The 23,192-nt window shown below is 40.5% G+C and overlaps 1 protein-coding gene across 6 annotated transcripts in view; it reads left to right on the top strand.

The window, feature by feature from the left end:
- The window catches only part of BTBD9 (BTB domain containing 9), a 407,526-nt gene that overhangs the window by 43,822 nt on the left and 340,512 nt on the right, over positions 1-23,192 (top strand). For all 6 annotated transcript variants that reach the window (XM_045786315.2, XM_045786316.2, XM_045786314.2 and 3 more), the window contains exons 4-6: positions 856-1,120; positions 10,054-10,273; positions 12,858-12,977. In XM_045786315.2, the coding sequence (XP_045642271.1) occupies positions 856-1,120; positions 10,054-10,273; positions 12,858-12,977 (605 nt within the window). The remainder of the gene's footprint in view (positions 1-855; positions 1,121-10,053; positions 10,274-12,857; positions 12,978-23,192) is intronic.

Genomic DNA, 23,192 nt, shown 5'->3' with positions numbered 1-23,192 from the left:
AGAGGCAATTGCTTTTGTTTTCTTTTGTAAGACTCTTCTGATAGGTTCTATGCAGGGTGGGTGTTTTCCAGGTGATGGCGGATAGATTCCTTTGTGGTGTTGCATACTATTTTTTGGTGTTGTATCTCTCCAACGGAGAGATGCAACTAATAATTCCTTATTGTGAAAAGGAGAATTCGTTAAAGAGATCTGAGGTGTCATTTGATGTTTTAAGTCACTGCTTTTTTTTTTTGGCCGGCTCAATAAAATAGACTATTTTGCTCAAATCTTTCTCTGAACCCTGGTCTCTCCTTTCCCTTTTTATGTTCCTCCAAGGACCTGAATATTTCAGATGAGAAAACCTATTTGAAAAGCTACCTATTTTGGCCTGAGTGTAAACTATGATTTTTACTATCCTACTTAATTTTTTGGAGGCCAGGGTCTTTTAGGGTTGCCCCAATGTTGCTGGAGGTCAGCCTGGAAGTCTGAGAACCAGAAATATGGGAGTGCAATAATACTGTTGAACAAAAGATTTCGAATTTTAAATGCCAGCTGTGTCTTACTGCCTTGTAAACTCTCTGAAGAGCCTGCATGGAATGGCAGCTCCTCATGGTGCCATTTTTCTTCTTGTTTTATTGACGATGGGTGCAGTTGTGTGGGGAAAACTAGACATTTGATGTAGTGGAACAAGATGCCCGTGGCTTCACGGGGCCATGATGGCAAGAGAGTACGTGGCACAGATTAAAGAAAGAAGATGGTCGAAGAGAGTTGTTGAGATATAAGGGATCCTCGCAGTTCTGTGAGGTTTTGCTGACTGATCATACACATGACTGAGCTCTGTAATGACTGGAATTCTTTTTTTTTTGTCCTTTTCAGACAGCACTTTTAAACATCGTATTAAGAGATTCATTTGCAGCTCCCGAGAAAGATATATTCCTAGCCTTGTTAAATTGGTGTAAGCACAATTCAAAGGAGAATCATGCTGAGATCATGCAGGCTGTGCGTTTGCCTCTGATGAGCCTCACGGAACTTCTGAACGTTGTGAGGCCTTCAGGACTGTTGTCTCCCGATGCCATTCTGGATGCTATTAAAGTTCGATCGGAGAGCCGGGATATGGACCTCAATTACAGAGGCATGCTCAGTGAGTACCTGTTTATCCTAATCTCACGAGGAAGTTTTCTGCCTCATCTGAAAGTCTCAGCTGCAAAATGAGCTGTAAAACTCGAGTTGCAGGTGTATGTGGTACGTGTGGGTCTAAGAACATAGAGTTCTCCTTCCTCTTCTTCTTCTCTTAATTCCCCCTGAGATTGTTGAGCCTTTGTAGCGCCAAAATAGGTATTTTTGCCATTCCTGGGCAGATTTCTTCAGCTCTTCCCTAGAATATCAGAAATAGACACTTTCCTAAAAAGCTTCTTCTCGTGCTAAGACCTTTCCTGCCTTCCTCCATCAAATCAGCACTGAGTATGTGTTATGTACTTATTATCATCTTAGGTGCCAGGAACATGAAAATTATAAATAATAGTAATAGCTAAACTTGTGTTACATTTCCAACATTTATGTGATTATTCTTATTAATAAAAATAATAGCAATTATGAAGTGCTTGTATATATAAGTAACAGTTCTACATGATCATTTAATTCTTGCAACAACCTTTTGAAGTAGGTACATTATTGTCTCCATTTTACAAATGAGGGAGCTGAATCACAGAGAGGTTAAGTAACTTGCCCAGCGTCACACAGAAAGATGCAGAGTTTAGAGGCAGACCTGTGTAGTTAGACTGTGTAATGAACCACTAAGTTATGCTGTGTAAATATAAAATATAGTCCCCATTTTTTTTAAGATTTTATTTATTTATTTGACAGAGAGAGAGAGACAACCAGTGAGAGAGGGAACACAGGCAGGGGGAGCAGGAGAGGAAGAAGCAGGCTCCCAGTGGATGAGCCTGATGTGGGGCTCAATCCCAGGACTCTGGGATCACGCCCTGAGCCAAAGGCAGACGCTTAATGACTGAGCCACCCAGGCGCCCCTATAGTCTCCATTTTTGATCCTTTTAATATCCTTGCAGAAATAAAACATACTCCCATGAAAAGTTAAGTACAACCATGTTGAAAGTGAGCACATGCTGTGAACTCCAGAAGAGGATATGGCTTAGAAGGAGTGAGGGAGATTTCTTGGAGGTTATGAAGCCTGAGGTGAATCCTGACCTTGAGTGACATCAGGATGGAGTGTATTCCGAGGGCAGGACTGGTTAAATGTGACAGACAAGGTAGAGCATTTGAACGGAAGAGGTGGCCTAGAGCAGAAGGCTCACACTGATAAACAGCAGTGTCTGTAAAGGTCAGTTCAGGCAAAATCGTGGAAGTCTTTCAGACTAGCTTGGGGTTTGCTTAGGCACAATCCTAAGAAGCGAATTTTTGAGAGGGAGCGATGCATAAGTACAGTGACGGTTTTGAAAGTTTGATCTGTGGTTCTGGTACTTGATGATCTGGAATAGGAAAAACCGGTTCAGGGAGACCAGCGAGGAGGGTAGTTCACCTGCACGAGGTTGATACAACCGAAAACTAGAGTGGCAGTAGGGGAAAGGGAAAGTACGTATGTATAAAGGAGAGAGAGATTCTAAAAAATAAGATCTTGGTGACGTAAGGGATTTAAATTTGAGGATTAAGTTTAGGAGGAAGTTACCTTATTTTATCAAATCTAAGAAACCCGAAGTTCTAAGGTGTCATTGTTTTATGTACCACTAAGAAGGGAAACAATATTGCCAGTTAAACCATGACAAACCATCATGTCTATATCCCAATTTCAGAAACGTTAAAATTTGAAAAAAATATGTGTCTTAGAATTAATGAAATTTAGTAGTTCTCTGAAGATGCTGAGCTTGATTTTAGACTTACTGAGTTTGAGGGATTCTGGAACATCTAAATACTACGTTCTGCCCTATGTTAGTCATTTCCCTGAGTGATCTTTTCCTTGACCGTGTTCAAAAATTCTCTTGAATACTGATTGATCTTAAATAGGTGTCCTTAGTCTGGACTTCTCTTGACTCATCAGATTTAGATTTCATTGGGCATAGAAGAAAAAGTATTGGTTTTGGAGCCTGAAGGAGTCACTTACTAATTGTATGACCTGGTATTAAGTTACATGGGAATTTTACCATTAGTCCTACATTTCCTAATATTGTTATGAGAATTAATTGAAATAATGTGTGCAAATAATGTCTATAAACTCAATCTAGGAAACCATTGTATTATTATCATTATTTGTGTTCTTCCTGATCTCCGTGTGTCTGTGTAGGAATCATCACATTGATCACATTGTTTTACACATTTTTGTTAACTTGTCTTTGGTCTTGAAGGCAGAGACGATCTTTGTAAGGTCTGTTGATCTTTGTATCCTCAACATTTAAGATGCTGTATAGCATATTGCAGACATTTTGGTGAATGAATGTGCAGAGAAATGTCTGATAGCAGTGGAAGCATGTTACTGGTGTTTAGGAACAGTCAGAGCTGGTGAAGAAAGATTTGAGACCTGGGCTAGAGTATAGAGAAGGAAGTAAAGCTCAAAGTCTGAGACTTGGAGAAGACCTGTAGCCAGGGGGCTGAAGGTAGAGAAAGAAGAATTAGAGAGGTAGGGAGAAAAGAGGGTAGGGTTACTGAAGCCAACAGAGGAGAGAACTTTTATACGGAGAGGGTGGTCACTGGTATCTAGTGATGCTGGGAGATCAGAAGAATGAGAATTGAGAGAAAACTTTGGGATATAAATATGGTCGGTTGGTGAGTAGTCTGGGCAGAAGCTTGGCTAAATGGGGAATTAGGCATGGGTTTGAAAAGATAGTAAATATGATATGTTGACCATCCAGTGTGTGAATTGGAGTGAAAGGCAGTAGAGAAATAGTATGGCAACTAGAGGGAACAGCCCAAGAGAGATCTGGAAGGAGGTTGGAGGTGCTAGAGAGTGGTCCTAGTTGAGGGTCAGCCTTAGATAGAGGGTAGGAGGATGGATGGGGGAGAGGTAATAAGATGAGTAAGATAATTGTAGAATTTCTAAGTCCTCATTGTTGGATCCTCTTGTGTAAGTTTCTTTTTCTTGAAACCTTCTTGCCCTTGCTTTGATTTGAGGTGTTGGCAGGGCCCTATAACTGGATTCGTTATAGGGATAGGTTTGGGACATTTTTGCAGGAGTGAGGAGATGCTTTGAACACTTCATGTAGTTAGTGGTAGCTTAGAATTGACCAGCTGGTCAGTGTAGGTGTCAGAGCTAGGTTATAATAAAGCCATGAGATTACCATGAAAGGGAGTACTCAACCAGCTGAGACACACTCAGTGCTGGGATGGTGTATTTACTGTAATTATTACTCAGAAATGTTAAATTATTCATTTTGGGATAATTCAGTGGGATCTCAAGGAAGAGATTATACAATTGTTTGGGAATCTTTAACTTCTAAACTTGAGAAATGATAAAATAGCCGAATGTTTTTTGACTTTTTAACTATGTGGATAGCAAAATCCATAATATCAAGGGTACATATCACTTTCCTATCAGCTCCTAAAAAAATAGGTTAGTTATTCTCTAAGTAAATGTTATCCAAACATACCATTATTTTCTTTTATCACATTTCTTCACTGTTAAGAAAACACAGTCTAAAATTTCAGAAGTCGGGGTGCCTGGGTGAATCAGTTGTTAAGCACCTGCCTTTGGCTCAGGTTGTGATTCCGGGGTCCTGGGATTGAGCCCCGTATCGGGTTCTGCACTCAGTGAGGAGTTGCTTCTCCCTCTCCCCCTCCCCTTGCTTGTGCGCTCTCTCTCTCTCTCTCAAATAAATAAATAAAATCTTAAAAAAAATAAATAAAATTTCAGAAGTTTTCCTGGACTGTTCTAGAAAGATAGTTATGTTTATTTTGAAACTGTTGACTAAATTTGTTTGTTTCTTTGGTCTCCCCTGGGTGGAGCTTCTGTGTCTTTGGGACTTTTCACGAACTGTGGAGAGGTTCTATTCTGGACTAGAGACAACACAGATACTCCTGCTTTTTCTTTGAGTTTATTTATTTATTTATTTATTTATTTATTTATTTATTTTTTAAAGATTTTATTTATTTATTTATTTGACAGAGATAGAGACAGCCAGTGAGAGAGGGAACACAAGCAGGGGGAGTGGGAGAGGAAGAAGCAGGCTCATAGTGGAGGAGCCTGATGTGGGGCTCGATCCCATAATGCCGGGATCACGCCCTGAGCCGAAGGCAGACGCTTAACCGCTGTGCCACCCAGGCGCCCCTCTTTGAGTTTATTAATATTGGTTACTGGAAGGTTCAACTCTTAGAGCAGCATATCCTGAGGATTTTAACCAAATTACAACAATTTTTTTCCCTCCTTTAAGAAAAAAAAAAAAAAAAGGATCCAAAGGATGGTTTTAACTTACCAGTGATGGTCAGTCTTTCTGGGAAGGTGATTTTGACTAGTTTTGTACATACACCTGGGGAAAGAATTAACTTTTAATGAAATTATTTTTTTCCTTAGGGTATATGAACTACTTGCACTGTTCCCTTAATGCTTTGTTTTGTCTTAACTATGGAGGTATTTCTGCCTTGAAATTTAGTGCTTTGTTTTGTGTGTCTCCAATTTTAGAATTTGGGAAAGAGGACAATGATTTATTATTTCTTCATGTTTATAGCAGGGAGCATATCACAGCTTCCATTCTCAAGATTTCTTTTTTTTTTTCTAAGATTTTATTTATTTGAGAGAGAGACAGAGAGACTACGAGCAGGAGAAGGGGCAGAGGGAGAGTGTGAGTCTCAAGCGGACTCCCCGCTGAGCGCAGAGCCCAACGTGGGGCTTGATCTCAGGACCTGAGCCGAAACCATGAGTCAGCCGCTCAACCAACTGAGCCACCCAGCGCCCCTGAAACTTTAATATTTTTAAAACTCTTTGACATGTCTGTTACTTATCTTCCCAGCTATAGTTGATAGTATCTTCGTCGGTAAGCTAGGGGGTTCACAAAGAATCCCTCCTGAGTGTTCCTCTGTGGAGGCATTTTATGTCTGACACGCACTTATCTGTATGAGATGAGCCGCTGGAGGGCTGAGTCCAGCACAGTCCAGCACACAGAGGCAGCCTAGAAAATGTTTTTTCTTTAAATAAATAGGATGAAGGTCCCATTCAGCTCTTAGAAGTTTTCATTCTGTGATCTTTATAAGTAACTCGCCTAAAGTTACTGAGTGAAATCGATGCCTGAGCTGGAACCGAAGTGCTGATCTGACTCACGAGGCCAGTGCTCCTCGGTAGAGTCTCCTGCCTGGGTTGTTTTCTGTTTCTGTTTTGTGTTGGGTGTGTTTGAGCACCAGTACTGTCAAATGTGAAAAGGAGGCCTGCGGAGAGTAGAGATAATGGGGAGAGTTAGGGAAGGCGGGAGTTGTCAAGAAAGCCATTTGTAATGCCACACTTGTTGGAAGGGAGGAGCCATACATCTTTCAGGGAAGTCAGGTTGGGGAGTACAAGATGATTTGGGGTACAGAATTAGGTAAAGAGATGGCAGTGGCCAGAGAACCAAGTGTGGCTCCAAACGACCTGTTGGGAGTGGACAACTATCTCAGCCTAGATGTGATCGAAAGTTCAACAAAGGATGATTAAGAACACGACGCAATTAGAGAAAACCACAAGATAAGTACCCGAGCACTGCTCCGTCTTGGCACTGTGCAGCTAGCAGCAGGGCCTACTGCATTTCTCTTAGCTTTCCTTTTGAATGATCGGCTGCGTCTGCCTAGCTGTGGAACTGCAGAGCTTAATTTGTTTTCGTGTTTGTAAAATGCATCCAAAATTACAATGTAAAGAAAACTATTGTTATCTGCTATGTTGTTTAATCCCTAACACCCTCTATCTTTTCTCTACTGATAAATAGATATAGGCAGTGAGAATACTTATGGTTTGAATTATTTTACTATGACTTGAATTTTCTCCCGATCACTTTTTTTTTCTTAAATCCAACTATAGGTTTTGCACGTGCATGCACGCACACACACAAATACTTGGAGTTGTATTTTTATCTTATGAGATACTCAGATTATAGTCACTGTGAGAGAATTTCCACTTGTGTAAATGTTTCCCATTTTAAAGTAAAAGATGCTTTTGGGGAATCTGTATCAAGAATAGTTAGAAAAGGTCTCAAGCACTCTTGAAATAAACTTCAAAAGAAGACTTTAGACTTGTGGTAGCAATTTCATTTCCATTTTAGACTTTTAGTTACAGTCACTTGAAACCCTTGTGCCTGTGTGTTATTTGAAGCTTGATAAATTTTAGAGATGAAGAAGCTTGTATTTAGAGAAAAATCAAAGGGTAGCAGCACTTTCTAAATTTGAAAGCTCGAGTTCCCCCTTTTCGGCATGGTCTTGACTAGTGGTGTCAGAACTGGCAGACCTGGGCCAGTGGTCAGCTGCGACAGACTTCAGACCCCCAGATTTTACACCAGCAATAAGGGAGCAGAGATCTTTTTTCCCAAGGGTTGCACATTACTGGCACTGAAAAGTGTGTAAATTGGAAGTTTTTGTTTGCTTGCTTTATGAAGTGCTTCATCTCTAGATTGGAAGCATCGGGAGGGCAGGGCCCATCTCTGTCTCGTTCTCTGAGGTATTCTCATGGTAGCTGGTACAGATTGAATCCCGTAAGGGTTTTTTTGGCTGAATGCTTTATGTTTACACGATACTGTGGCATATATTTTTTGTGGTATGATCTTTACAGTAATGCAGTGGGTGGGTTGGACACAGCATTGTTTGTAGATGAGAAAACAGGTTCAGATTCAGAGACCGAGAGGCCTCAGTCAGGGGCAGTGGGTGGTAGAGCCTGAGTCTCAGACTTAGGTCTTCTCACTTTAAATACAGCTTTGTCATTTTTAAACTATATGAGACTCTGTTTTTTCCCTCTGAGTCTCCAGCGACCTTATAGGGAAGGGATTAGAGAGAGAGAGGTAAATATGTCAGAAACTCTTATGAGGGAGGTGGCAGGCAGGGCTCCTGGAGGCAAACTGCTGGGTTCTTATCACAGCTCTGTTACTGGCTGGCTGCGTGACCTTAGGCACCCAAGTCCATCCAGCCTTTCTCTCCCCTACTTCCCCATCGGCGAATCGGACACGTAATAGTATTTCACTCAAAGGATTGTTGTGAGGAGTGAATCAAAGGAATTAGTAAGGTTTGTTAAATAAATGAGAAATACGAAGAATGTGTATGATATCAGGAACTATAGAACTCAGGAAGTCATAAACCTGTATCACTTAAGCACAAAAGAGGTTGAACATGACTAGGTTTCATTTTGCTTTTTTTTCTGAGTTGCCTTACCCTTTTGCAAGTTAAATAGACCCACCCCAGCCCCAGTTTGTCAGCTGCATTTTTTGTCATCTTCTGGAGTCAACTCCCTTTACCTGGCTTCATCCAAAAAATGTTTTTAATATATTTTTTTTTCTTTTTTGAGAGACAGAGAGAGAACATGCGTGTGAGCAGGGGGATGGGAGGGGCAGAGAGAGAGAGAGAGAGAGAGAGAGAGAATCCTAAGCAGGCTCCATGGCCAGCGAGGAGCCTGACATGGGGCTCAATCTCACAACCCTGAGATCATGACCTGAGCCAAAATCAAGAGTCAGACACTTTAACCGACTGAGCCACTCAGGCGTCCCTGAAAAACAATTTTTTTAAATCCACGTTTTTGAAGAAATACTCAGTGATGAAATTACTTATCCCCTTTCCCTAAGAGCCTAATTAGAGTTCACACTTTCCCCTATTTTAATCACATAGCCAAGATGTATATGTACTGTGAGAATTCAGCATTTATTTATAGTCTATAAACTTGCTTAGTTCTCTTATTATTGTGTGTTTTCTAGTATATGCTTCATAATAATTCTGATTAATTTTTTTAGAGCTTCCTGTGTGCTTTGCAAATATCATTTCATTTGATCCTTCCAAACAAATAAACAAAAACACCTGGGGCTAGGTATTGCCTTCTTGAGATACTGAAGTTCAGAGAAGATAACTTCCGTAAAGTGATTTGCCTGGTTAGAGGTGTAGCCATTATTTGAGCTCTGACTCTGAAGCTCACGCTTTTTACATCTGCTTTATGCTGCCTCCTGTCTCTCCACAGAGAGTGTTAGTCAGAACGTTGGCACCTAGAGGACAGGCTCCAGATCTGTGAAGAAGGCTTTGCATAGAGGACTTCAGAGTTCCAGGAACAACTGACACTTAATACATCTAGTGTGGGAGAGGGGTGAGGGTTTAATTATAACCACGATATTGATTTTGATGACAGGCTGAATTTTCATTTTTGAAAATGCTCAAGCGAAGTAAAAATATACCTTCTTTTACCCATATTACTGTTTTTTAGCTAGATTAATGCTTCAGCATGTCCATGTGTGGCCCATGTCCAGCAGCTCTGCTATATTGGGGTGTGTCTTCTTCTGTTGTTTTATCAGATATCTGGTCCATCTGCTTTGCTTTTATATGTTGTGCTCAGTCCAAATGGCAGGTACAGGTCATCTTACATGCCATGTTTTGTCCAGTAGATATTAAGTTAAAGCTACTAATAGAGTGGGGCGCCTGGGTGGCGCAGTCGTTAAGCATCTGCCTTCAGCTCAGGGCGTGATCCCGGCGTCCCGGGATCGAGCCCCACATCAGGCTCCTCTGCTAGGAGCCTGCTTCTTCCTCTCTCACTCCCCCTGCTTGTGTTCCCTCTCTCGCTGGCTGTCTCTGTCAAATAAATAAATAAAATCTTAAAGAAAAAAAAAAAGCTACTAATAGAGTGAACTCAGAGCTGATTTGTTTGTCCTAGTACATGTGTTTTGTTTTCTAGTATTACCAACTTTTTCTTAGTAACATTACTCTTAGTCACTCTGTGGCTTTGGTGGTGTCATTAAATTTAAACTGTGGGTGGTATCTTAATCCTCGTAGACATTCCACATCTTCTATCTCCACAGACTTGTCTGCCATTTTTAAATGAAATGCACATAGTAGAATCAACTAGAATACTAGAATTTTGTCTTTTTAAAGCCTGCAATATAGAATAATTTTTCTGTTTTTAATTGCTTTTTCTGTTTTTAACTGTAGTACCAGAAGAAAATATTGCGACTATGAAGTATGGAGCCCAGGTTGTAAAAGGGGAGCTGAAGTCAGCCTTATTAGATGGTGATACTCAAAATTACGATTTGGATCATGGATTTTCTAGGCACCCAATTGATGATGACTGCCGTTCTGGCATTGAGATTAAGCTAGGTCAGCCATCTATCATCAATCACATACGGATACTCCTGTGGGACCGAGATAGCCGGTGAGTGATTAGTATGACTTGGACAGAAAATGACATTATGTTTGATTGAGTTGGCCTAATTTTGGTTTTACAGACTTGGTAGTTTATTTCCTTGGGATCATTTTGCTATTTCTCTTGAAGTTTAGTTCTGGGGGAAGAGTTAAAGGCTGTATTCCTTTTAAAAAAATGTTTTTTGCTTTTTTCCTGCTTATAAAAGTAATGAATATGTGTTTATCGTGGAAAATGTAGAAAATATAGAAAAGCACAAAGAAGAAAATAGAAATCATTCATAATCTCACTGGCCATTAATAATCTTTGTATATATCTAACAAGTATATGTCTAACTAGGATATATCTGTGTAACTTTGTCTATATTTAACTAGTCACACGCACATACACATACACAAAACAGAAACCTGTAAAACCACACATAGTTTTTCAGAATAAAGATGAAATGTGTAAAGGCTAACTTCACTTTGTAATGAATACATTGTGAACATTCTACTCTTTAAAATATTCCTCTAAAATGCTACTGTTAATAGTTGTTTGGGATTCCACCTTCTGGGTTACCATTATTTATTTTTTTGATTCTTTACTTTTGAATATTATAACTTTTTAAATGCATCTTATCCTATGGATGAAGAAAAAAATTGTCTTTTAGTATGTGGGTAAGTAATCATCCTCAAAACAAAGGAAGTTTGTGAAAAATATTTGGTGGGCTCCAGCCTTGTAGTGGCTTCAAGATTCTGCCTTCCTTGTAGCACCTCTGACGCTTTCACCCACCGTAGTTTCTAGGGTTCATCCATGATGCTCAGAAGTACCAGAGCAGTTGTGTGACCAAGAACTGTCTGTCTCATCACTGCCCATCATTAACCTAAACCCTACATACCCAGAACCCTACATAACCAGTATAGAGTCTCCTCGGCCCTACTCCTGCCTCTTTGAGTCTGGGCATGGAGGACTTAGTAGTAATGGTGACGATACCCTTGCACGGTAATTCATTTCTTGTAGCACCACTGGCCACCACTTGGGCCTTTTAGGCCATGTGAACCAAATACAAGGGAAGCTTCACGAAGTGGGAGTCAGCATTTCTCATAGGCACGGATGTTCATAGTCCCCGGGTTGTCTTTATATGTTTCTTCTTTATTAAGAATATATTTCCTGATATGTGTCTTGTTGGACATAATATAATGTTTAGCTGGCAAAATGGAGCTAATTCACATATCATTTCCAAGAGTCTCTGGATTAGTAATAACAGTATAACAATGATATTACTTACATAGCACTTTCATTACTTTTTTGTGGTAGGTACTGTTCTCAAAGCTTTACATATATTCACTCATTTAATTAATAGTGAAATTATAAAGATAATAAAAGAAAAGTTTAGTATGTTTGAGACCGAAAGTAGTTATCGTTTCCATGATGTTAAATATTTATAGGCCACTTTGTTTTAGTGCATGCGTTACGTTCACGGGGGACTTGACCACGTAGCAATTCTTTTCTCACAGAAGTTGTTATCATTCTAAGCAAAGGTGAAAAATTCAGAATCTTAAGCCCAAAAGATTCTGACATGTGTTGTAAAATTATATCCTGCATTACTGATAACCCAGAGAGGTTCAATAAAAGGTTATAACCAGTTTGAGACTGAGCGATAAAATGAATGGGAGTGAGGGGACAGCAGAAAATGAGGGGATGACACAAAATAAGCTGACCTTTTCTGGTCACAACTGTTGTTTGTAGGCTGACATTTATGGTCACCTAAATCTTCTGAGATTGTTCCTGTTGATATTACAGTACAAGTAATAACTGCATCTCAAATTTAAATTTGGCTTATGACAGGGGAATATAGATTTGTTCAGTGTGGGACCAGCATCTAATGGTCCAGGGTGGCTGACTAGTGGAGGATGATAGGCTTTTTTCATTACTACCAGATTATTAGCTGCCAAATTCTATGTTGTACCCAAAAGAAACGCGTATTATCTCTTCACCCATGTCATTTATTTTTCTTGAGGCTGCATATGTGTGTGGGTTGGTGGGAGACTGGGAGGGAGCAGGAGATAAGCTGGCCTTTCCAGGGAACCATCCTGAGGTGGCTCTCCTGAGAGAATAGGGCTGAGCGCCCAGACTAGGGAAGGTAGAAGGAGAAGGCACACCTCCGACTTCTCAATTTTTCTCTCCTCTCTCTGTCCTGGCTTTATGAGTGCTAATACAGCAGGAGCAAGGCATCCTGGCTCTGTTTGAAAAGGAACAAGTATCTTGCGTGCCGGATGCATGCCAAACAGGGTGCTAGGCCCTGAGGAGGTGAGGATAAATACGGCATGCTCCTTGTTCTGAAGCAGTTTGTGATCTAATAAGCATACAGGCATGCAGAGAGGTCATTTCGGTACATTGTGGCACACGCTACAGTAGCGGGCTCTGTACAGATTTTAGTGTCAGCAGCGTTTGATTGTTATGCAGAAGTTCTGATAATAATTTGATTGGTATGGAGAAAACGTAATGAGCAAACAGTGTATTTTTTGTATCTTTTAACATTTTATTAACGTGTAACTTGGTTTTGTTATTTTAATATGGTACTTTTTTCTGCGTTTTTCCTTTTGATTCATAGGTCTTATTCATACTTCATTGAAGTGTCAATGGATGAACTTGATTGGATCAGAGTGATTGATCATTCGCAGTATCTGTGTCGTTCTTGGCAAAAGTTATATTTTCCAGCCCGTGTCTGCAGGTTAGTTCTCCTGGCTAATTAATGATTTTGATGTTTATTTAAGGAGATGTGAACCTTGAGAAACGGGCTACATTTTTTTTGTCTCAAAGTAGAGAACTTTTTAAGGATATCAGCTACCAAATGCATCCCAACTAAAAAAAACTTAGGGAAAATATGGAAAATGAAGCATCTTAATTCTAGAGTATACTGTGGAAGTGTTTCAGCGTTTTGTGCCATACATATGCAGAAGACATGCAGTGAACAAGAAGGGACAGAGAACACGGGAGAAGTAGAGATGCTCTTTAAGCTCCATGTTATACACTGAGAGCACAGTGATTGTTAGGGGCTGCGTTCTTCCCACAAAAGCCACGGGAGATATTTCTGGAGGCTTCGCTCATAGTCTTCAGGGCCAAGAGGAGATTTTTGGATGTTAGTGTGCACGTTCTGAATATCTGTGTTCTTTTTCTAGGTCAGTGCTTATCAGCGGAGTTTGACAGAACAAGTGTATCTAGTGGGTTGGGTTTGGAGCAGGGAAGGTTGAACTGGTGGGCCTCCAGGCTCACAGCCTCCCTTCAACCAGAGCACCTTAGCTTTTATTGTTGTTATGTGTTGTAACCCCATGGAAGGTGTTTCTAAAAAGTGTTGATGAGCTACGGTTCTGATATTTCATATTCTTCTTTTAGGTTTAAGCCATCTTTTAAACTTTCTGAAATTCTATAAAACCTATACAATTAATGAATTTGAGAGTTGAGGAAGGTAGTTAGAGGCGCCCAAAGTTCTGCTGTTTTTTTTGTTTTGTTCTGTTTTGTTTTTCTGTTGTAATTTTCTCCTTGGAAATTGCCCTCAGGTATTCCTTACCTTAAAGTCAAAAGATCAAAGGCATGGGGCGCCTGGGTGGCACAGCGGTTAAGCTTCTGCCTTCGGCTCAGGGCGTGATCCCGGCGTTATGGGATCGAGTCCCACATCAGGCTCCTCCGCTATGAGCCTGCTTCTTCCTCTCCCACTCCCCCTGCTTGTGTTCCCTCTCTCACTGGCTGTCTCTATCTCTGTCAAATAAATAAATAAATTCTTTAAAAAAAAAAAAGATCAAAGGCAGAAGACGATTGGTTCATTTAGTCTGGTGTGGCAAGAGGAGAAGGAAAGGTATATATGGTGGGTGTAAATCAGGGACGATATGGATCTGGCCTCTTACCCCGTCCTGTCCCCACCCTCATCCATGACCTCCGCCGACCTCCCATTGTGACTGATTGGCTGATTTGGAGCAGATGGGGATGCCACACTGCACGTACTTTCTCGGTCAGGAGACAACCTTGTACTTAGTAAACTTATGATCTAAGAGCATCAGGCTGAATTCTTACCTCCACCAAAGGAACTCCACAAAACCTTTCAGCGTTCTGGTACAGTAAAGAATGTTGCCTACATTTTTTTTATTATGGATATGACTGGACACAATATTGTTACCCAGGGATCCTCTTGTGTGAAAATGAAGAAAATCAGTTTCATTTCCCCAAAGAGAGACTAAAGTGTTGCAGGTCTGGCAGTTGCTCTTTTATCAGAGGAGTTTTGAATGGATTAAAATGAGAGGGACAAGAAACTGAGTGAAGATTTTGTATCTCAAAGCTGCCTAGGGATATTGTAAGAGTGACAGAGGGGCCCCAGCTTAGAGGAGGCGATTGAGTCTTCCTTGACTCCGGTTATTATGGTTGTATTGGATTAAAAAATAAGCAGCATAGCAACCAAAGCATCTGCTGTGGACTGAAGGACTGTGTGTTTGCATTTAACTTGAAACAAGAGGAACATGACTCCCAGAACAAATCATCATGAGTATAAGACTAGCCATGACAGAGTCTGTGAGCTTGACCCACTCGAAAACTTCGCCGTACGGAGGGAGATGTGTGCCCTCAGTCATGATCTCTGGCTTTTACAAAATATACTTCTCCTTATTTATTAGTGGGCCTTATCTATACTCCCCTTTTGTTATTTTGTGTCTTCTGTGTGGCCTTGCTTTTGTTGATGTAACTTTTATGTCTTGTAGAGGTTGGCTGGATTGATAATGCTAGTTTTTGTCTTGGTATGCCGGTTCCCAGCTCTGGTCGAGAAGAATTGAGCAAAGGTGATGTTAGAGATAGTGACAACAAGAAAAGGAAAGAGTCTTGATATCCATATTAGTTAAGAAATACAATTAAAAAGATTTATAACCACCTTAACATATATTACTAGATTTCTTTCAAAACTCTGCCTTTTGTAATAGGTTGGGATTTTGGTAGTATTTAAAAATGAACTTAAGAAAAGTCTCGGTTGATAATCTAAAGGTGTCTTATATCTGTTGTTTCTTTTCTTTTCTTTTTCTTTTTTAAGATTGATTTATTTATTAGAGAGAGAGAAGGAGGGAGGGAGTGGGGGAGGGGCAGAGGGCGAGGGAGAGAGAGTCTCAAGCAGACTCCACGCTCTGCACAAAGCCCAACACAGGGCTCGATCCCATGACCCTGAGATCACAACCTGAGCCAAAACCAGGAGTTGGTCACCCAGCTGACCACCCAGGAGCCCTTATACTTGGTTTTTCTTATCTTCACAATCATTTATTGACTATCTAAATAATGTTCTAAATACACATTTTCCAGGGACTTCACTGGGCCCATATAAATTCTTTCACTTTGCCTTATTTAGTTAATTTGCACATTTGTACGTCACCTTTGTTTTTCAGGGTCCTTTGAGTATTTGTCTTGCCCCAATACTAAAATTACAACTTCTTGGAAGTAAAGAGTATCTTTTAGTCTTCTTACATGGTACTCAGGCTGTGATCTAGTATGCAGTAGGTACTCTATAAATGTTAGCACAGGTTTCATGTGGTCAAGGCACTGACTGTATAAGAAGAGATCAATTCAGCATTGATATGTGTATATACTCATTGGTACTTTTTTTTTTTTTTTTTTTTTTAAAGATTTTATTTATTTATTCGACAGAGATAGAGACAGCCAGCGAGAGAGGGAACACAAGCAGGGGGAGTGGGAGAGGAAGAAGCAGGCTCATAGCAGAGGAGCCCGATGTGGGGCTCGATCCCACAGCGCGGGGATCACGCCCTGAGCCGAAGGCAGACGCTTAACCGCTGTGCCACCCAGGCGCCCCACTCATTGGTACTTTTTATCCATGTATTTGTTAAAATGTATATCAGTGCTAGAGAGGTCTCTGTACATGGTTTGCAAAGGTAACTTTCTATATTTTCATGAGGAAACTGAATTTTGAGGTTAATCCTAAAATATGTGAGTATCATGTATTGAGGAAAGAGTACATCAAATACATTCACGAAAGAAGAGAGACACTGTGAGTTGGGGAGTGTGAGATTACCTAGCTCCCTCTGAGTCTTGGCTGGATTGCATGTAAATTAGCGCTGTGTAGTAAGAAAAATAAAAACCAACCAACCAACAAACAAAAACATGGGCTATGGAGTTACATAGAGCTCTTCTCACTCTCTGGTTTCATCAAATCCTGGCCTGGTGATCTTATTAAGTTGTGCCTCTCCAAGCCCTTGTTTCTACACCACTGAAAAACAGGAATAGCAACACCGTTTATGAGTTTGCTGTGGAGGGTTTTGATGACGAACATTGAGTACCGTGCCTGGTCCAAAGTAGAGGCGCAGTCACTGGTGGCTTTTATTTGTATTGTTTTTTGTTTTTATTTTTTTTATTATTTTTAAATTGTTTGTGTTATTATTTTTTTTTTCTCATTTTCGAGACTCTCAGCTGGTTTGACCTTCAGAGAAAGAGAGCCATTCTTGCCTTCCTCTGTGGCCATGGCAGCTCTCACTGTGAGGAAACTGTTCCTGACTTCAGGAACCTCGTCTTCCCGACATGTTTCCAGATTGCCAGTCCATACACAGCAGTCCAAAACATGACTCAAACCTTTCGCTCCATCTTCATAACCTGCCTGTTGGTGTGCTTCCAACAGTTGTAATGTATTTTCATTTTGGTAAAGCGTTTTTTTTTTATTGTAGCAAAATATATATGGCATATAATTTGCCATTTATATATCTGTGGAATGCAATTCAGTCCTCGCTAAGGTAGTGGACCTTATCTACTGGCAATACATAGGATAACATCAGGCTTCAAAGCCAGAGTGATTGCTCCAACCATAATGGTGAATGGACGGAAATGATCTGCTCTGTCTTCCTGGGTCCTGTTTAGTAATGTGTTGTAGGTTAAGTGGGGACTGCTCTATGCAGCCAAAAGCCTAGACTAGTAACTCCCCCCACTCAGTTCCCACCTGGGATGAAGAAAATGGACTTGTCCATGTTAGTATAATCTTTCATATGCGTTCAGAACCATGTTATGTCTTACCAGCTTTCTCTTTCTCAGGAAAAGGCCATTTCTGCTTCACCTTTACATTGTCTTCTTGGCTATCCTAGGAAGCTCTCTTCAAGCCCTTCCACGGCTTTCCTGATTGCCAGAGCCCAGGGCTGAACAAAAAACACTAATAAGGAGTGGCAAATATGGAGTGCCCTGGGGTGTTTTAAAACACTTTCTGGCTGTTTCTCAACAGGGTGCTGGTAACTTGGCAGCCATATAATGTTGCTGAAATAGGAGAAGACTTGAAAACGTGGGTGTGAGCGGTGGAGGTGGATTTCAGAGCCTGCAGGTGGCTGGTAGCTGGAATCACGCAAGTGATCCTGGGGCAAAACCCGGGAGTTGAGGAAAGGAATAGCGCCTGAAAGTGCAGCCTTCAGGGTGTGCCTGTTGAGAGAGGAAAGAGAAGGGTAGACAGCAGGGGCTGGGCAGAGACAGGAGAGCGAGTCAGGAGGGACAGTTACTGAAGAGAGGCCAGCCAGAGTATTGAGAAGGCACTGGAGGGATGGCTGCAGTTCACACAGACTGGGCTTCTGCCTTTCCTTTTGTTCTTAAGTATCATCGTGGGAAAGTCTTGTTCATGACATTTTTTTATCAAATTATAATGTAGGACATATTTTAAATATCGGTAAAAAAGCTTGTCCGCTGGTTAAGTTGTATCCAGTTACTACCAATAGCACATGAAAATGCTCTTTCTCTGAGCCCTTAACCAGGCTTGTCAACACGGCCAGTGTGAGCTATGATTTGTTAAAAAAAAAAAACTTATTTTAATTTAGATTTTTTTTATCATCAGTGAGGTCTGGTATTATTTAATAATGGCCATTTGTTCTTTCTCATTTATGAAAAGCCTATTTTTGTCTTCTGCATATTTTTCTTCTGAGGCAATTATCTTTTTCTGTCTTATCAAAACTTTATTTTGATGTATTGATATATACACACTGATAGATATGTGTACACACACACACACACACCCCATCTTTTTGCCTGTCATGTATTGCACAATTTGTTTTTAGTGTTTTACTGGTACTTTTTGCCATATAGAATTTTACTTTTTAAAAAATGTCCAATCTCTTGATCTTTTTTTTGCTCTCTGGTGGTTTGCGATCACGTTTAGAAAGGTGTTTCTCACTTTAGCATTAAAGATCTTACATTTTTATAAGTTTTTTCTACTATTTGTTATTTTCATCTTTATATCTAGATGTTTAATTCAGCCAGAACATCTGTGTGTGTGTGTTTCCAAGGGATAGTCAGTTGACGAAGACTATTTATTTAATAATTGTTCCTTACCACATGAATGTGAACGGTCTTATTTATCGTATGCTAAATTCTAGCATATACTCTACTCTGTTTCGCTGATGTCTTTACCTATAGCTGAAAGTGTTTTAATTATTGTAGTTTCCCTTCTCTCCTTTTTCCCCTTTGAATGGGATATTATAATGTGCCAGATGTGTCATGGAGAAAAGAAAGGGTGCTGTAGAGCATCTGCCGGCCTGTCTTCTGGTCTCAGCGGTCGCATTAGAGGCCATAAATGATGATAAACATCTCACTAGCATGCTTCTACTCTCACGTACAACAAGAAATTTAGGCATGCTTCCCCAGCTAAGGAAATAGATTTTTCTTCATTTATTCATCCGTTCATTCATTCATCACTCACTCATTCCAAAATAAGCTCCTGGTTTGTGCTATGCATTGTACACGGTTTCTGCTGTCATGGGACCTGGGAGGAACCGATGTCAACAAGGAAGAACATGTCAGGTCATTTCAAGTGTTGTGAAGATGGTACTGTGCTAGGGGCTGGGTTCAAGGGAAGGCATGTGTGGCTGTTGGGGTGGGGGGGGGTGGTATTTTCAGTAGGTGGTCTGGGAAGGCCTGAGAGGGGAGATGGTATTTTTGACTGAGGTGAAAGGAGTGATATTTTCTGGTCGTTGTTTTAGATATTTAGCCTTTCTTTGGTGTACACTGACTGTTATTTCAGGAGTAACTGGTCTCCTGTAGGAGCCTCATTAGATGAATACTAAAACCGTACTGTGCTTTGGTATAGGGCACTTTAATCTCTTTTATTGCTGCCGTACATTCCAGGTCCCTCCTCATCCTGCCATCATTAGAGCAGTGTAATTTTTTTACCCATCTTCATTAGATTAGAGTACCTACACAGTGCTGTGGGTCCACTAGACGTGAAACAAACAGGAAGGTAAACTTTGCTATTTATGGAAGCATTCTTTCCCAACCGTATTCACATTGTACAAAAGCTGTCAGTCTCTTTTCTTTTCTCTCTTTTTCTCCCCTGCCCCCTGTAACTGGGCATTGATATATTTATTTACTTTTAAAGGAAGGTACTTTTACATTATTCATTGGTTCACCAGGATGCTTTAGAATTTAGCTAGAATTACGCTGAGCCTTTACTTTCTTTATGTGATTGGCGTCTTCAGAATTCAAGAAATGCCTTATTCAGATGTAAAGGGAAAAGGAATAGTTTCACTTTAAAAAAATAATCATTTTCATTTATACTTAGTTTGAATTGTACCTCTACCTACAACTTTGATGTCATAATTGAACCAGCATAGAGCAATCCTGCATTCAGAGGAATATTTGCTTCTAAGAATGCAAAGCAGAATGTAGCCACATGGTGTCACTAAATCATAACAATTTTACTTGAGGCCAAAGAGAGGTTTTTCTTTTAAATCAAACCTTATTTATATATAAATTGTTCTGAAGTCTGTGATTTGTGAAATAACATGTGAAACTATTTGTACCATTTAAGTCTTTCGACTCGTGTGAAGCGTGAATTACGTCCGAAGTCCGTAGATGTGCGTGCAGGTCTCGTCCACAACGTGTAGCACGTATGTGGGCCTGTGTAGTAGTTATTCAGTTTCATACAAATAAGGGTTGTTGTTTTTTTTAAATCTTCCTTTGGACTTTTGAAATAAATAGAAGCGGAACTCAAAGGAGATTGAGCCATTAAATATTTACAAGGAATCAGGGAGCAGAAGAAAGGAGGATGAGGAAAAGGCAGGATTACAGGAGCTCGGGAGAGACAGGAAGGGGACAGTCTAACACAGATTGAGCTTCTTCTCTGGCCAGACACGTCATTACCTCGTGTGATCCTCACAATAGGTCCATGAGAGAAATGCCACCAACTGCCTAATTTTACAGACAAGGGGACTGAGCCTTAGAGAAGCTAAATTTGCAGGTCCCTCAGACCACACAGTTAGCATCACAGTCCTGCATTGCCTCTGCAGGATATGAGGTGAAGAATCAGCCCCGGTGTAGCTTCAGAGCAGCCGTGCAGCCCTGAAGGGGAGCTCTTGCTGCCTCTTGGGCAGCAGCAGCTTCCAGGAATGCCGGGGGACAGGGCCCCGAGTGGCCACGGCCTGCTGTGCTCGAGCTGGGCACAGCCGCCCCGACTACGAGGCTGCAAACCGTGTGGATGGGGACGATGAAGATGATGAACAATTGCGGAAGTTTTCACTCTTAAAATGCTCCAAAGGGAGTGTAGCAGTCCTTTATCTAGGTGTGTTCTGTCAGTTTGTCAATAGAGCTTTGGATTTGCCGGCCCTTTAGTTCCTAATAAGGTCATTTTAGACTTTATTATTACGTAGTGAGCCTGACATTCTTAACTCCTGATTTGTTTTGCTTCTACTGTATTTAGAAGCTTACTTCATATATTATGGAGTCTCTCTTTGTGAGCTCTCTTCACATCCTGAATTGCTGTTTTTCTTTTTTAAAGTTTAGGAATTTTCTATTTATTATTTTCACCTACAATCCTCTTATTAGGTCCAAGAAAAAAAAACCCCACTGTGCTTTATTTCAGTAAGACCTTTGAGACACGGCTGTTTGTGCTTAAGTTATTCAATTGCATCCAGGCTTTTTTTGTTTCATTTTGTTTAAAGGGTAATAACAGGTTGAACTTTGTGTGTGCGGTGGAGGAGTCGGAATATGAGAAAACAGAACAGGGTTGTCCTTTTCCTTTGCATTTTATTTTATAATTTTAGAATATAAATTAGTGTCTTTTAATAAGCCTATTGTATGAGATGATGTTAATAACACTAATGACCTGTTATTACTGCCACAAACAGCCGTTGTCTGTTTTTCATTCTGGAAGGGCAAGCACTATATTTGGTGGTGCTAATAGTTGCTTCCCAAGCAGTTAGATCCAGGATCAAGTTCAGACAGCACTTCTCTGGTTGAGCATCAGAATCCTTTTTCTCATGCTTTCACTCTTCTCAGTGCTACTCTGTTCCTTACAGCATTTATTCATGTGACGTTCAACAAACGTGTGCTGACCACCTGCTCTGTGGCACTTAGGTTAGGTGTCGGGCGGGAAAGGATGAACAGCGCATAGGCTGCTCACCTTCTAAGGACTGATAACGTAAAGTATCGATAGGTGCAGTAATAAAGGAATATATAGGATATGCAGGACCATGGCTGTGCGGGTTCCTACAGAAGAGAGGGTTTGAACTGAGTCATAAAGGACCAAGGGATCGAGCAGGCAAACAGAGGGAGAAAGGATGTCCTGTGTATGCAGGACACTTGCCAAAGGCAGAATCTGTACTGGACGTGGCCAAACCTGAACTCTTTTCTCAAAACTCTCCCATCACTGGGAGTACGTGCATGTGAGTTCTCTAACTTCGTTCTTGGTTCTTATTAAAAATGCCTTATTTTGTCTCACCAGTCGAAATCGTCTGTTTACCACTTCCCTTCCCATACCTCCCTAAGCTCTGAGACATGTACGTGAATGACAGTCCTTCTCTCTTTATGTGACCTTGTAGAACTGTTTCAGGGATGTGGGACTTGGTTTTATTTAAAGTTTTTTTTTTTTTTTTTTAAATTTCTGTCAACAAGATTAGAAGACTCCATGGGGAGAACTGTAAATTAGGTTAATTTTCACAAATAATATTCGGAGAATGGTAAAAATTCCCAAGAAGCAGAGAAAAAGTTCCTCTTTTGGAGCCAGGATTTGAGTCAGTGTGTCTTTCGCTTAGAAAAATAATGCATTTCCCTAGGTGTTTCCATTGTTGAGTACATGCCACCTGTAAGGAAATGGACATTAGTGTATCAGTTTTCCTATTTGAGATCTCCTTTTGGAACCTGTTTGGTACTACAGTTTTCCCAACATTTACTTATGGAACTTAGGAAATCCTGAACAAGGAAGCTAGGGTCTGAACTACTGGGCATGGGACTGTGGGTCTGTCAAGTACAAAGCAAGGGAAGAATAGAATACAGAGCCATCTGGGACTCTGGGCTCTTTAATATGAGCAAGGGGCCTCCAGCACAGAAGAGCTATGGACCTGGGAACCGGAACCCAGGCATCAGTGGAAATGGTGGGAAAGAGTTTCCAGGACCTCCCACACATCTTCCAGAGTGAATCAGAAAATGCTATCAATGCAGTAAAGCTTCACTGACTTTGCTTTTTGAAAGATCAAGAGACGGAAGGACAGCTAGATCTCAGATCTTGGAGGTCAGAAAAAAGAACTCAGACACAGATTTATTTGTGAATTACATAGTCATTTCTGATTCCGTTTACTTTGGAGGTGGTAATCTAAAGAAGATATTAGTTAAGTAGTTAATAATTGTCTCAGTGGAGAGTTAGACCTATGTATATTAACATTTCACCCCACAGGGCCTAGCAGTGATTGCTCTGACCTTTTAGCATTTATAACTTAACTCACCCAATTTAGCCATTAATTACATAATAAATAGAGGAATTAACAGTTCCTCTAATTATTTTGTTGTCCCTGGACCTCACTGTATATTCCTTTGGTAGTAGTTGCTCATCAGATATATTGTTGAATCTCTGAGATTCCTGAATGAAGGTGCCCGTATAATAATCTATTTTTTGAATCTCTGACATTCCTGAATGAAGGTGCCTGAATAATATTCTATTTTTCTGGAAAAA

Source organism: Ursus americanus, chromosome 32 (genome assembly GCF_024610735.1).
Source record: "Ursus americanus isolate L20-20 chromosome 32, mUrsAme1.1.p, whole genome shotgun sequence".
In the NCBI taxonomy this organism is placed as follows: domain Eukaryota; kingdom Metazoa; phylum Chordata; class Mammalia; order Carnivora; family Ursidae; genus Ursus; species Ursus americanus.
This window is presented reverse-complemented; position numbering and strand designations above follow the sequence as displayed.